The sequence below is a fragment of the Opisthocomus hoazin genome, chromosome 4 (assembly GCF_030867145.1).
Source record: "Opisthocomus hoazin isolate bOpiHoa1 chromosome 4, bOpiHoa1.hap1, whole genome shotgun sequence".
In the NCBI taxonomy this organism is placed as follows: domain Eukaryota; kingdom Metazoa; phylum Chordata; class Aves; order Opisthocomiformes; family Opisthocomidae; genus Opisthocomus; species Opisthocomus hoazin.
The window spans coordinates 26,892,982-26,906,878 of NC_134417.1; the positions used below are offsets into that span (position 1 = coordinate 26,892,982).

General features: G+C 39.9%; 1 protein-coding gene across 1 annotated transcript in view; it reads left to right on the plus strand.

Moving 5' to 3' along the window:
- Positions 1-13,897, plus strand: part of KPNA4 (karyopherin subunit alpha 4) — a 28,726-nt gene that overhangs the window by 3,498 nt on the left and 11,331 nt on the right. The window contains exons 2-8 of the mRNA XM_075418382.1: positions 6,179-6,223; positions 7,084-7,173; positions 7,262-7,291; positions 7,374-7,426; positions 9,706-9,801; positions 9,937-10,022; positions 13,374-13,460. Coding sequence (XP_075274497.1) covers positions 6,179-6,223; positions 7,084-7,173; positions 7,262-7,291; positions 7,374-7,426; positions 9,706-9,801; positions 9,937-10,022; positions 13,374-13,460 — 487 coding nt within the window. The remainder of the gene's footprint in view (positions 1-6,178; positions 6,224-7,083; positions 7,174-7,261; positions 7,292-7,373; positions 7,427-9,705; positions 9,802-9,936; positions 10,023-13,373; positions 13,461-13,897) is intronic.

Genomic DNA, 13,897 nt, shown 5'->3' on the forward strand with positions numbered 1-13,897 from the left:
CCTTACTCTACAAAGACCAGGAGAAGTGCAAATCATTCATTGTGTCTGCAATAGATGTGGTTTTATGAACAATTTGGTTTTCAGTAATTGCTGTTTAGTACTGCGTGTTAGGGGTCTTGAGTACAGCCTTGCTTCTGGGAAGGTTGGAAAAGAAGGTTTGGGGTGGGTTTTTTTGTTTGCTTCATTTTGTTTTACCAGGTGATTCAACATTTCATTTTCTGTTGGTGATTGTTGCCTGCTGGAGTGTTCAAATTTGACTGACATTTAGGTTTTCTGAAATGAGATAAAAACTATTTAATGCATACTATTTCTCTGGAAGTGCTGGAAGAAACTGATGAGTTTCTGCTGGCCTTTTCTACCCTGGCTTGCCTGTGTTGCTGGGTGAGACATTAAGAATTGCTTTAATAGTACCAGCACGGGAGACGTGTCAAATAGGTATTTCTGCTCTTTGAGAGATGTGTGATGTGAAACGATGATAATATTGTAATGCAGGGTACTTCAAAACTAATTTTGGAGCAGCCATTGAATCTAGATGTTTGAAGATAGCAATATCAGAATTTAAGAGCTGCCAGTGCTGTTGACTGTACTTGTAATACTAACAATATGTTTGAGAACACCGAGGAAGCTTCAGGGGGTTGAAGGAAAGGCCGTGCTATGAGATATACTGGCTATCACAGGTAGTTACTGAAAAGGCTGAAAAGCTTCTGTCCCACACAAAATAGTTTGCTTGGGATTCAAATACGCAGGAACTGAAGGAGATCAGCAGTTTCACTCGAAGCTAGTCAAAGATCGGCTCCTTTGAGCTGACTTGTAGTTCTATGGTGAAGCTCATACATTTTGTCATTTAAAAATCATATGGAGATATTTGTTTGTACAAGGCATTTTATTTGGCATGCACAGCTTCTCCAGGAAAAACTAGAATGACAGCATGCACTGCCGTCATACTGATTTTTATTTCTTTCTTTGTAACTGAGAGTCCTATTATAATTCTGAAGGGGAAATAGTTGCTGGCATGTTTGTGTTGGCTTTAAAATCCCACAGCATTTTTATCAGCGATCTTGGGAGTAGACTGCATTGCTCCAGTCTGCAAATGAGCCAGAATTATTATAGGAGGGAATTAATGACAAGAGGAGGGCCTAAATCACTTGATTAGACTGAATGTGAAGAGTATAGATTTTTACCAAATCCAAATATGAACTTATGTGTATGTCTGAGGGCTTCTTTCCTTGTTTTGTATTTCAGTGCCTTTTATACTTGTGAAGGACAAGACAAATTTTCTTAGTCACTGCTGTGGTTGCTACACTGGATGCTCTGGGTTACAGACCAATCTTCTCCAACTGTGGTCTGCGGACTCAGTGCTTTTTGAGTTGCTGGTGCAGTGAGTAAGCAATTTGTGCACAGGGCCATAGTAAGTAGCATTTAAAAAAGAAAATTAAAGCTCTGTACAGTTCACAAAAGGTGTTGGAGGTAAGCAGTAGTCTGATTCTGCACACACACCTCCTCCACCCCGCCTACCCCTGCTTTTTTTTGGTTTGTATTTTTGAATGATAGGCCAGACCAGTACTAGTGCAGAGTAGCAATTTTCTGGGAAGGAAGGATGGCTCCAGCAGTTCTGCCTTAAAGTAACTGTTGCCTTTGCAGTTCCACAACAGAAACAACATGCCTTAAGAAACCGTTTGCTAGAATCGGAGGAAGAGGTAAAGCTCTGCCATCATTTCCATGCTCTCAGGCCTTCCTGTTGTAGATGCACAAACAGAGCTACTTGAGTGAAATGTTTTATAATAGCAAAAAAACCCTCACACTGCAAAACATTAAAGACAGGCTGTGTGTGTGGGGTCTGAGTTTCTGAGCAGCAGTGATGCAGAGAAGAAGTGGAAGGTGGATCAGGCTACATTAGCTGAGCACAAGCTCCAGGTGTAGGCTGGTGTACTTAGAAAGGGCTGGTGGATCTGAGCTGTTCCTGAGTGTGGAGCATGGAATGCTGCTTCTGTATCTGGCGTTGCTGTGAAAAGCACTAGAATGTATCAGGACCCTGCAAGCGTCGGCTAACGCGAGAGTTTAATGGTAAGCTGAAGGGCTCAGTAATGACTAATGGTCAGAAAATAGCCTTTATGGTAAAACTTAAGTAAATATAATTGAAAAAAAGGAGAACATAGGGGTAGCAACCATAGGTTGATGGAATTAGATTTCATCATTCGGTTTTCGATGTAGCAAATGAAGAACAGGATCCAATGGCTGAAAGAGCCACATGAATTCATACTGAAGTGATGCGTGTTTTTAAATGGGAATGCTTTCCAAGGACCACTCTGAATTCTGTTTCTAGAAACTTTTACGTTCAGATTGGTTTCCTACTCACAGTTGTGTTAGTACAGGCGGAGAACTGATTCATCAACAATCAAATCAAACGTTCTGTGGAACAGAAGGGACAATCTAGTGTTACAATGCCAGCTGCCAGGAAGCCGTTATACCTAGGTTTCTGCCCTTTGAGCTGTTTTCCAAAAGGCAACACAAGTTGATCTTGACTCTGTGATATAAGTTTCTCCAAGCTATCTATTCCATTTCTAGGCTGAGGTGATGATGCTGTGAAACTCATTGACAGAGCTGATGTCAGTTCTTATTTGTTGTGTATTTTCTCCTCCTAGGCGGAAGACCAGTGGCAGGTTGACCAGTAGTAACTAGTTTGTCAACTGACTACTGTTTACACAGAAAATTATTTCAGTGGAGCCCTATTTTGGTAAACTGTCCTTAAGCGTGACTTCATTGGTTGCTTGTCTTTCATGTGGAGGCTTTTGTGATTCCAGGGTGTGCAGGTCCTCTTCAGAAGCAGGTGGGAATTAAAACCAAGGGCCTGCCAGCTTTTGTCTGGAGGCAGAACATTCTTGTTCCAGCAGAGTGTTGGTGGAGTTTGAGGATTTTTCTGAGCCTGATGAACTGCATATGTGATTTTTCAAGTCAAGAAACTTTTAAATGAAGTCTGAGGCTTTTTCCTTGGAGTGCTTGTTTTGGGCCTACTTACTTCTCCCCATATGTGTCACACATGCGCATTTATGTGCTTGTCCTGTTACCCCCTGAGTTGGAATACATTTCCTTTTGGGATCACTAGTAATTTTAACTATTACTTTTTGATATCCTTTACAGCTTAATGCCCCTTTATGGTTGGTGGTCCAGCAATTCAGTCTTCCTTGAAAATGTGCATTGGGTCTTGCTCTTGGTTAGCAACAGCTTTACTGTGACCAGAAATGTCATTACTGAAGTCTGGCAAGAGGAATCCCTCTTCCAGTACAGCTTTTCCCTAGATATGATTGTTTTGTTAGGTTGCAGTAACAGTTGTGGGATGGGAAGGTATTAATTATCATCAGGGGCTTGGTACAATTCTCATATCCTATTATCAGAGATTTTCCTAATTTTATTTTCTTCTCAAATATGCCAGGTTAGTAGACTTTGGAGAAACTACACTGAGCACTACATTACAGGCTGAGAGCAGAAGCTGGTGGCAAATAAGTCGGTTGTAAAGCTGCAACATCTTTCCGAAGGCTCTGCGTGGTGGGTGGTATCCAGTAGTGAGTGTATCAGCTTCTCCAGCACTTTGAGCACGTATAAATGACTATTGAGTGCTGCTTGCCTTCAACTCTGTCCTTCAGAGTTACTGTCCATAGTTCGGGTGGGATGCAGGTCTTCTGGCGGACCCTAGGCTATGCTTTCCTGGGCTCAAATTGCAGAATGCAGCAGTTGGCATCCTGCGATGCGTGCAGCTGCAGCGGAGGGCTGGCCTCCCCAGCACTGAAGGGGCGTGTGCTTCGGAGAGCTGAAGCATGAGCTGCAGGTGATCGTGCCAGTAGTCTGTAATCGTGTGTTTAACAAGTACGTGTGTAGGAAGATAGCTGCTGGAGAAACTTTTCTGCATTTTGTGTCAGTATAGAAACTTGAGTTGGAGCTACTACAAAACATTAAAGCTTCATTTGTGTATTTAGAATACAGGTATTATATTAATTCAGAGCATACCTATTGGGCCAGAGAAGGTTAATAAAGATGTGTTATTAAAGTATGGTTTTTTTCCTGTCTTTAGTGATTACACCTTTGAAATTCTTGCTATCATTTGAAGAATTCTAAGAAATAGTTGGAAACCTTATCTGCATACTAGGAGTGTTCCATGTTAACTGTTGACCTCATGTGGCAGACCTGACTTTTTATAGGTTTAAAACTGAAACAGCCGTGAATCTAAGTTGCATTAGACTCAGCTATTAATTCTAACGTTGATTGACCAATTGAATTAACTTTCTTTGAAGATGCACTTGTTTCCTGGAAACTTGGTTTGGCGCTTTTTAGCGTGGGACAGTTTGTACTTGCTTATCTTATCCAGTCGTTCCAGGTGCTGCAGCTGCGTTAGGTACACTTGCATCCTTTGCCTTTTATATAGTAGGAAGCTATTGTTGTGTAGGTTTTGGGTTTTTTTCCCCCCCCTTTCCTCTGCCTGTTTTTTCATTATGAACTGCATTTTGGTCCTCAAGCGATGATAAGTTCTACCTCCTACCTCCAAAGCAGTGGGGAGCCATCCCTTCTTTTCCACTCACCTCCTTTCCTGCCCTTTTCTTTTGCTTGTAGCTCCTTCCTTTGAGAAGGTAAACTGTCTTGTTCAGAGCTGGAAATTTGACTCTGAAATGCACATTCCTTTCAATAAAAATAATTACACTCCTGAAAGTCAAGCTTTTAATGCTTATCTTCAGAGCTGCCTCTTATTGCTGTTCAGAAGCTCTCTTAGCCGTTCCTTTTCCCTGTATTGTGTTAATGCAGCCCCTTATGCTCTGGAATTTCAAGCTTTCTCTGGGCTCCTGAAAGGTTAAGTCACAATAAAAATGCAGTTGTTCTTAACTTTGAACTTTACAGTGAATGAGAATGGCAAAGTATAGAATAAAATCGCTATAGACTGATGTTTTTTTCTATTTTCACTTTGCACTGTTGTAATACAAGTAGTACACCAATTTGTGTATATTTACAATTGCTTTTTTTCTGAATACTCTCAATGGGAGTGGTAGAGAATGACAAAAAAAATTTTGCTTTTACAAAGCCAAGAGTTTTATGTGGTTTTCACTTATAAATAGTGTTTTTGTAACTCAGCTTTGCTTACTAGGTCTCTTAATTTGAACTTGTTCATAAAGCTATTCCTCAAGGCACATACAGAAATACAAACGTGTGCATATCAGAAATGTGTGAAATCTGCAAATTAACTTGTGTATCTGGGAGAAACAAGTAGTGTTGTGGAGGTGTGGCTGAGGGAGAGCTGCTGCAGAGCTCTCCCACCTGGAAGGGTACGCTCACGGTGCTACGCTTGCATGCGAAGCCTGGTAGGCAACGTTCAAAACGGAGCCTGGCGTTGTCCAGGTCTAGTTATTCTGAAGAATTACGTCACTGAAATTCTTTTTGCTGTAGCAGCTGTGCTCTGTTTGGGTGAAGGATCACCTGCGGGGTCCGAACTTCAGCCTCTGTTTTTCAGTATAGCTGTAGGGTGACAGTTACCTGGCAGTAGCGGACTGTGCTCCTCGCCCGTTTCTGGCTGAGCGGCAGCTCTGGTAGCGTAGCCTGGCAGCACAGCGTCTGCCTGGGGAATCGCCCGGTTCCTCCCTACTCTGAGGAAGGAAGAAGTGCGAGTTCTTAATTGTGAGTGTAGATAGGCAGCTGTGCTTGGCTTTGACTTTACAGTTTTCAAGTTCACCAATGTGCCTCTTTGCAAAAGTGGTTTTGGCTGTCTCTGGGTTTTTGGCTCATGCTCTCTCTGTTTGTTAACAAAGCCTTGAATCAAGAAAAGGTTGTAAGTGTTGGACAAACTTAGTATGCTTTCTGTTAGTTTGCCATGGTGTTTATAGTGCTTTTGGTGCAGTTTTATGCACAGCTCCTTTCAACATTGCCCTTTGTTAAAATACACTTGTTTATTTCCTGATTCTGTATACCAATTTTTCTTGAACAGGAAGACATAGGAGACTGTTTTACTATGAAATAATACAGGCAGAAATCATAGTTATTTCCATTTCCTGTTGGATTTCTACTTTTATAATGAAAATTAAATCCTCTGTGTACGAGTATTGTTTAAAGTGCACCAACTTTAAAATAGTTGTGCAAGAACTTTTTTAATTACTTGGTCTAGGTTCAGAATATAACATGCTTTGATCTGGATTCTTTTCAGACTATGAGAAGACAAAGAAACGAAGTTGTTGTGGAGTTGAGAAAGGTGAGATGACCTACCATTATTCTTACCAAATGGATTTGGGGATGTTGGTATTTCATTTTTTTTTAAAGGCTTAAGAAAAAATAGATACTTTTGTGTGTTTTTTCTGTAGTCCACCAAGAACACCGTTGTTAAACTGTCTATTTGTATTTACTAATTCTGAGAGCATACTTTGGTTTAGAAGGAAGTCCTAAAGTTACCGTACCTGGTACTAGAAGTTCCATAGTTTTTGTCCTGAAAAACAGAATTTTATTTGTAATCTATTGAAGGGAATAATTCTTGCTTTGCCAGCTGGATTTTTAATTTCAAAAACTTACTAAAAGCTTATGTGTTTTCCATTGAAAGTTAGATGTTCCTGCTAATCTGTAGACAGAAAGCTGTTTTCTTTCTGAAAACAGTAGCTCAACACAGAAGGAAGAGTGGAAGAGTATATGTGTGAAATAACACAGTTTAGAATTGTTGGAAAACTAGCTCTTGAGATAAGTAATCATGAGTTGAATTATTTTACTTCTGGGATAAACAGAAAAGTAGCCTCTGGGAGTTACCTTGTCTTGTCATTAGAAATAATGACAAGTAGGTTGTAATGTCAGCGTTGATGGATGCGTGCACATGCAACTTCCAGCAAAAGTAGTTACTGCTGCAGATAAAGTTGGATGGAGGATTTTTGTAGGCAGAAGTGATTTCCAAAATGGCCTTCTCTGTGCAGCCCTTTCCAGCTTCTGGAATGCTGGAAATTTTAACAGTATCAGTGAAAGCATCTTTATGATGCTTGTTTAAAAAAGAAGCTTCTGTTCCCTTCCTAACGTCCCCCACAACCCCCAAGTCAAAGTTTTAAAGGTATTAAATCATTTTTTCTCTTTAAGAACAAGAGAGATGAGCATCTTCTAAAGAGGAGAAACGTTCCTCATGAAGATATCTGTGAAGATTCTGATATAGACGGTGACTTTAGAGTGGTAAGGATTAACTCTCAAGCATGTCTTTTTTTTTTACGTACTTAAAAGACGTTTCTAATTTCTAACTGTATTTGTCTCTGTTTTCTAGCAAAACACTTCTTTGGAAGCAATAGTACAGGTAAAAAAGAATTAATTGTTTGAACATTCTTCATGTTATGGTGACAAATATGTGAGAAGTCTAAATTCTTTTTTTATTTTAGAATGCTTCAAGTGACAACCAGGGTATACAGTTAAGTGCTGTGCAGGCTGCAAGGTAAGAACGCTCTCTTCTCAAATATACTGATTTTATTCTTAATTTATCATGCTTTTAAGTTTAGAAAATGTGTTCTAGCTCAACTAGAAAGAGTATATCATTTACCAATTTTAAAAAAGAAAGCTTGAGAAGTAGAGCTTTACAAAAAAAGATCAAAATATGTATAAATAAATACTAGGATTTATATTAGTGCGATACTTGATGCTTCTCACAAGTAGGGCACAACACACAATGATTAGCAGGAATATAAAGTCTTTAGCTTTAAGTACAGAAAGAACTGGCATAATCAGTTTTCCAGTTTTGTCATAAAACCACTTTTTGCTTGAAGAGGAATTCTGTGTATTTGTATGTATTCAGAGTGATCCTAAAGTATTCTTATGAACTTTGCTTGCATGCATTTAGTATTTAAGTGCCGTTTCATGAACTACTGGGTGGTTTTTTCATTGTTGTAGTAGAAAGCTACAACTTTGTATTTGTTTACCCTGTGTGATGGAGGGGCTTGATTCAAGTGCGAGGGAAGACTTCCAGATCAAAGTCAGGTGAACTGGAAGTCACTTCGACTTTTGGGAGTTATTGTGTTTGAAACTGGTAGTGGAAAGAACGGTTTCTGTGCCCATTTCCATTCATTAAAAAGTTTCTTCAACTCAGGGTAGCATCATGCAGAGCACTCTATTTACCATAGGCAATCTAAACCAGGTTAGACCAAAGTACACTGAATTAAGCCCGATTTAAAATGAAATGGGAACATCCATGTGGATTTCTTACCATTGTAACTATTTTTTTTTTAATTGAAAACTATTTTAAAATTAAAGCAGTGCAGTTTATGTTACTGGAAAGGCATTGAAGTGAATTTTAGAGACGAAAACAAATGCTTTTCAGTCTTGATTCATCTAGAAGTCTCTATCATCTTTTGGTCTGAAGCTGGAACAGGAGGGAAAAATCTTGCCCAAGGCTAACCCTCAAAACATACAACTGGAATATGGGGAACAGCAAGCTGATTAGAAGCACTAAAGAAAAAGCCAAACCAAACAAAAAAAGTGCTCAACCCCCCCCAAAACCCGAAGTCTTACTTGATTCTTGTGGTAGAGTTCTCTGCTTGTTTGAGCAGGTGGTTTGTGAATACACTGCGCTATGATTGTTTTGTCACTGAACAAAGATCAGTATTAAGATTTCTTTAAGTACACTGTTGTTCCTAAATTTTTATACCCTTGTAGATGTAAATTGTCTTCACTTCTGAAAGGACTGTCATTTACTTAGTTGGAAGCTGAAAATGCACGTCTGATTATTCCAAGAGTTCACATAGTCTGTGTTCAGATCTTCCCCATTAGTTTTCTGCGGTATTTGGTTTTGCAGCTCTGGCTTTTCACGCCTTCTTCTCTTCCCCTGTTTTGCCCCCTGTAACATACCAGTGAGATCTTTCAGGACAAAGTGGCAGTGGAAAGCTGATTTCTAGTTATTATGTTCTGTCAAGCCTTTCATGTGTTTGTACTTGGGCTGGTATCTGAAGAGATAACTATACATAATTTCCCTCCCGCTATAAAAGTTTGGTGCAGCGGCTCATATTGTCCCCTTCAAAAAGCTTCCTTGGTTCTCCTTAATCCCTTTGCAGAAAGGTGAGGCTAAAGCGATTAAAAATTGCAAGAAATTTGTACAGTTCTGTTCTTTGCAGTAGTACTTTGTGAATCCTTGCTCTCTGACATTGTATCCTTAGTAAAGAAGAAACAAGTTTCTGCCTTTCCTGTCAAAGCAGCACTGATCTGTTTATCTCCCTTGTTGGGTGGAGGAGGAAGAAGCTACAGGAGGGTGTAACTGAGTAACTCTGGTGATCTTTATTTTACTGACTGGTAGTAAGCTTCAAAAGTAGTTGGAGAAAACACCTGAAATGGGCAATGAATGTAATGGCTTGAGTTTTTCAATACTTCAGTTTTTCAGTAGTTCAGCAGTTTCAGTTTTGGGGATTACATGTTTTCACACACAGTGGAGAAAACAAATGCAGCTTGGTCTTGGAGAGTAGGAGAGAGACACTGGGGAAAAACTTCCCCGCCCAGAAAGTCGTGCAGCACTGGAACGGTTTGTCCGGGGAGGTTGTTGAATCTCTGTGCTCAGAGGCTTCCGAGACTCAGCCACAGGAAGCCACTACTGACCTGATCTGGTGTTGGCAATAATCCCACGTTGAGCGGAAGGTTAGACTAAACAACAGACAAATGACAGAATGAGAAGTCATGACTGGAAAGGATCTCTGGAGGTTAAGTCTTATATTTTCTCTTTTTCCTAAACAGAAAGCTGCTTTCCAGTGATCGCAATCCACCAATTGATGATCTAATAAAATCAGGAATATTACCTATTTTAGTGCACTGTCTTGAAAGAGATGACAAGTGAGTATTTCTAAAACTTAAAATGTGTAATTGTTCCAAGAATTCTTGGTATTTAAGCTGATGTGCCTGTGGTGTCTGGTTTGAAAACTCGTGTTACAATCTTTTTTTTTTTTTTTTTTTCTCCTTACTTTGCAGTCCTTCTTTACAGTTTGAAGCTGCATGGGCTTTGACAAACATTGCCTCTGGAACCTCTGAACAAACACAGGCCGTAGTTCAATCTAGTAAGTCCAACAGTATTTGATCATTGACAAAGCACGCACTGTAGCTTCCACAAAAAAGATCATCTGAATGTTACTGTAAAGAGCATCCTCACTCCTGTTCCTCTCTATCTCAAGCATGTTCACCAATCCATGTGTTAGGGTTGGTCCTTTCATGCGATAGCCAGGATGGTTGAAATTGAGTTGTCAATCACAGGCACGTCGCTGAAGGACCTGCCCATGAAGTCTCCTGCCAGATGTTCTACTTCTTCTCTGGCAAGCAGCATCAGTTGAAGCGCACACCTGCTTTTGTTCTTCATTTTCTCAGGTTTTAAATTCAGTGGGGTTTCCTAATGGTGAGTAGTCTCTTCTGGAAACTCACACTACTTTAGCGGAGTTGAGATCTGCTGGTTTCCAGTTTTCAAACTTTTGGGGGAAAAAAACCCAAAACAAAATGCAAAAACAACAAACCCAACACAAAACTTGAAGCAAAGCTAAACACCACCCCACCACCCCCCCAAAAAACATCCATGGAGGGATTTTCTGTTTTATCATGAAGAGGGAGGAAACGATGTGGCTCAAGTCCAGAGGTTGCCTGACGTTGAGCTCTCTTCCAAAATAAAATTGAAGAAACAACGCTGTCCTTCATGTTTTGAGGAACCTGAAGCATGGGAAGGAATTGTTGTTGGACTTGGAATCTAACTTGCCAAGCAAAGCAAACTTTCTTCAGTATTCTAAAAATGTCTGAAGTTGAAGTGTTGAAGCAGAACTAAGTAGAAGTGTCTGCAGGCTTTTTGACGTGAGTGAAAAAACCAGCAGAGCTTCTTGAGACCCTTGGAAGAATTAAACATACAGTAGAACATGTTTTTGTCTAAAATTTAAGGAAAAAATCCACTAAACTTTAAATTATGTGAGATACCAATAGTTTCAATGGTTGAAATCCGTGCTGTATTGCAGTCCATGCTACTGATACCATTAAACATGCTGTGCTTCCAACAAAGAGAAGACACAGAACTATGCTTGGTCTTTTTGTGTGTGTTTTCCCCCACCACAACCACCGTATATTGACTTCTGCTAGAACTACTTGGAACCGTTATTCAATGTAGTAAGTACGGTTTCTAAGATGTGTTGCGGTGCTGAAGTGTTGAAAAGTCAGTGTGTGTTCTGTATATTCCGTGACTGACTTTTTCACCTCGATGATCAAAGACGACTGTTTCTTTTTCCTTGTTAGTGCTAAGCAGTTACAGGCTTCTCACAAACTCTGTATTACTGGCTTTATATTTTGAAAAAAAGAGGTGTTCATAAGAAAGTTTTTAGCACCATCTACTCTGTTAAATGGCTGCACGTTTCAAAAATCTTTAGCTGGAAAAATAGGCTAATTTTCCACAGCAGATGTGAATGAGTTTAAGCAGGTGACTTCAGCTTAAAGGATATATATATTTTTTTTTAACTGAATGTGTATTTTGAGATTGCATTGGTTGCAAGATCGGTTGCCCTTTGCTTTTACAAACTCTCAGCGTTAAGAGCCTGTTAACTATGATATAGCTTGGATTTGGCTGTTAACAGTAGGTATCTCTTTTGATATTTTTAACTTTCCTTTTTCCCATCCTCCTCCTTCCTTTCCCAGTTGCATCCTGAGTTTTCTTGTGGAAATCTAATTGGTACATAATCTGTTCCACACCTCTGATCTAGAACACTTCTTTTTATTTAAACCTAGCTTATCAATTGATTGAAGATGAGGGCCAAATATAGTAATTATTTCGTTCAGTGAGGATATCTGATTTAGCTAGGTCTTCAAGTGTGCATTATATTAGTCAATTTAATAGCCGTAACGTGTGAGAGTATGGTTAGTTTCTTGTAATGATTTATTTCAATGAAAAAGATGGTCTGTTGTAATCTTCCCAGAAGTGCTTATTAATATGCTTGCTGGGGATGTGTTTTCTCCTTGTGTACAGGCATTGTAAAATACCTTTGTTTGGTAGGAAATAAGGAATCTGTTGTGATTTGTTACTCCTGTAGCAAAAAACGTTTTACATGAGAGAGTCTGTCTAAAAATACCAGCCTCTCGTGATCTAAAGTAAAGGAGCGTTTCTTGCAGACTAAACTGTCCTTAGCAAATCAGGTAAGCAAGCACTGTAGTGCTGGGGTTAAAAAAACAAGGATCAGTTATCGAAATGCGGTGGGTGTAGAATGTGTTTGAGGCATTGGCTTAGCTTTAGTTCTAAATATTGGGAGCATTCTCCTGTCCGACACCAACACATGGCAGAAAAGTAGCTGCCTGGAGAACAGTTGTGGAGTTTTGCGTGTTGCCTTTTGAATCCCTTCCTGCTCAGTCAGCTGGCTTTTTTTTTTTTGGTCACATAGCGTTAGCATTTGAAACAATCTCGTCTGCGGCGATCGGTTAGGTTATTCCAGTATGTTAGATCACGGGTCTCAAACTGAGTGTCAAAACTTACTGATGTAAAAGGAGACTTCACATTGAGAAATGCATCTGGATTAGCTTTCAGGAGACCAAGATGACTGGATTTGTAGGAACAGCCACTGTTGCTGTACACTTACCTTCACAATGGTTAGCAAAAGATACCGAATGCAGAGTTTGGAAATATTGGGGAAAAGCACAGAGTGACTTGGTGCTTGGTGGTGCATCTGTGTCAGCGGCGGGGGTTCTTCTGGTGCCCTTTGCCTTGCGTGTCTGCTTGTGTGTGCTCAACCAACCAGGCTTCCTCTGGATAGAGCCACTGGTGAAGCCGCATGCTCAAGCGTCGCCTGGAGCTCTGCACTGGCAGTGTCTACAGAAGATCCCTCAGCAGTTAGCTTTCTGCACGTGCTAGAGCCGGCAACTGGCACACTACTAGTAAAGATATGATAGGGGATATAGGGTACTGCAAATCAGCAAGGCTGAAATAAATTAAACTTCCCACTTACTACAAGCGAGTCAGTAATGTAGCTGTGTACCTACTGACTCTGATTTGAATGGATGAGGTTGGTCTTAAACAGTCACTACTTTGCACTTGATTCTGATAGGTAACTTAGCATGGAATTTCTAACTTCAGTAAGTCTGACTAAATTTGGAGTCCTGACAAGCTTCAGTAAACTTCTGAGACTTACAAACAAGTTAATTGGGTTATTTTAAGAGTTGCTTTTATAATATTCTGAAGTGCGGGCTCTATAAGAAACTGCAATAAAAGAAGAATTGTTAGTGTGTTTTATTTCACTGTCATCTGGGAAGTTGGTAAAGTTTTGACCAGTACTTAACCGGGAGAAAAGTTTCTCATGCAGTGCTGAAATTTTATCTAAGAACTAATTATGTGAACTATTTTGTCTTTTGAGATGCATTTCTTAACAATTGTGTGGGGGGTTTTTTGTGTCTTTCAGATGCTGTGCCACTTTTTCTGAGACTGCTGCATTCACCTCATCAAAATGTTTGTGAGCAAGCTGTGTGGGCTTTAGGAAATATCATAGGTTTGTGTTACTCCTGCCACTAAAAACTTTTCAGTTCGTTTTGGTATTGAATGAATAAACTAGGTAGGAATTTGTGCGTTAGAACTTGGAGATATTCAGCTGTGAGACAGAAGGCAGCTGGCAATTCCCTGTTCTTAACTTACTCCTCTTTTCTCTGTTGTGTATCAATGGTGTGCATCCAAAACCACGTGCCTACGCACTTTCTTTTCAGAAAAGGAATTGTTGGCCAACAGTCATGCAGAGTGTTAAAATACAAACCGTTCTGCATTGAGTTCTGAGATTTTCCCTGAGCTCACGTACATTGTGTTGTATTCTAGAGAAGTTGTGATCATTAGCTCTTCCATTTGACTTTGCCTCTTCTTTTGCAAGCATCAGCTTTGTGTTTTACAGCCCCAACTATGTCTGTAGTGCTTGAGGACTAATATTGGTTCTGACAG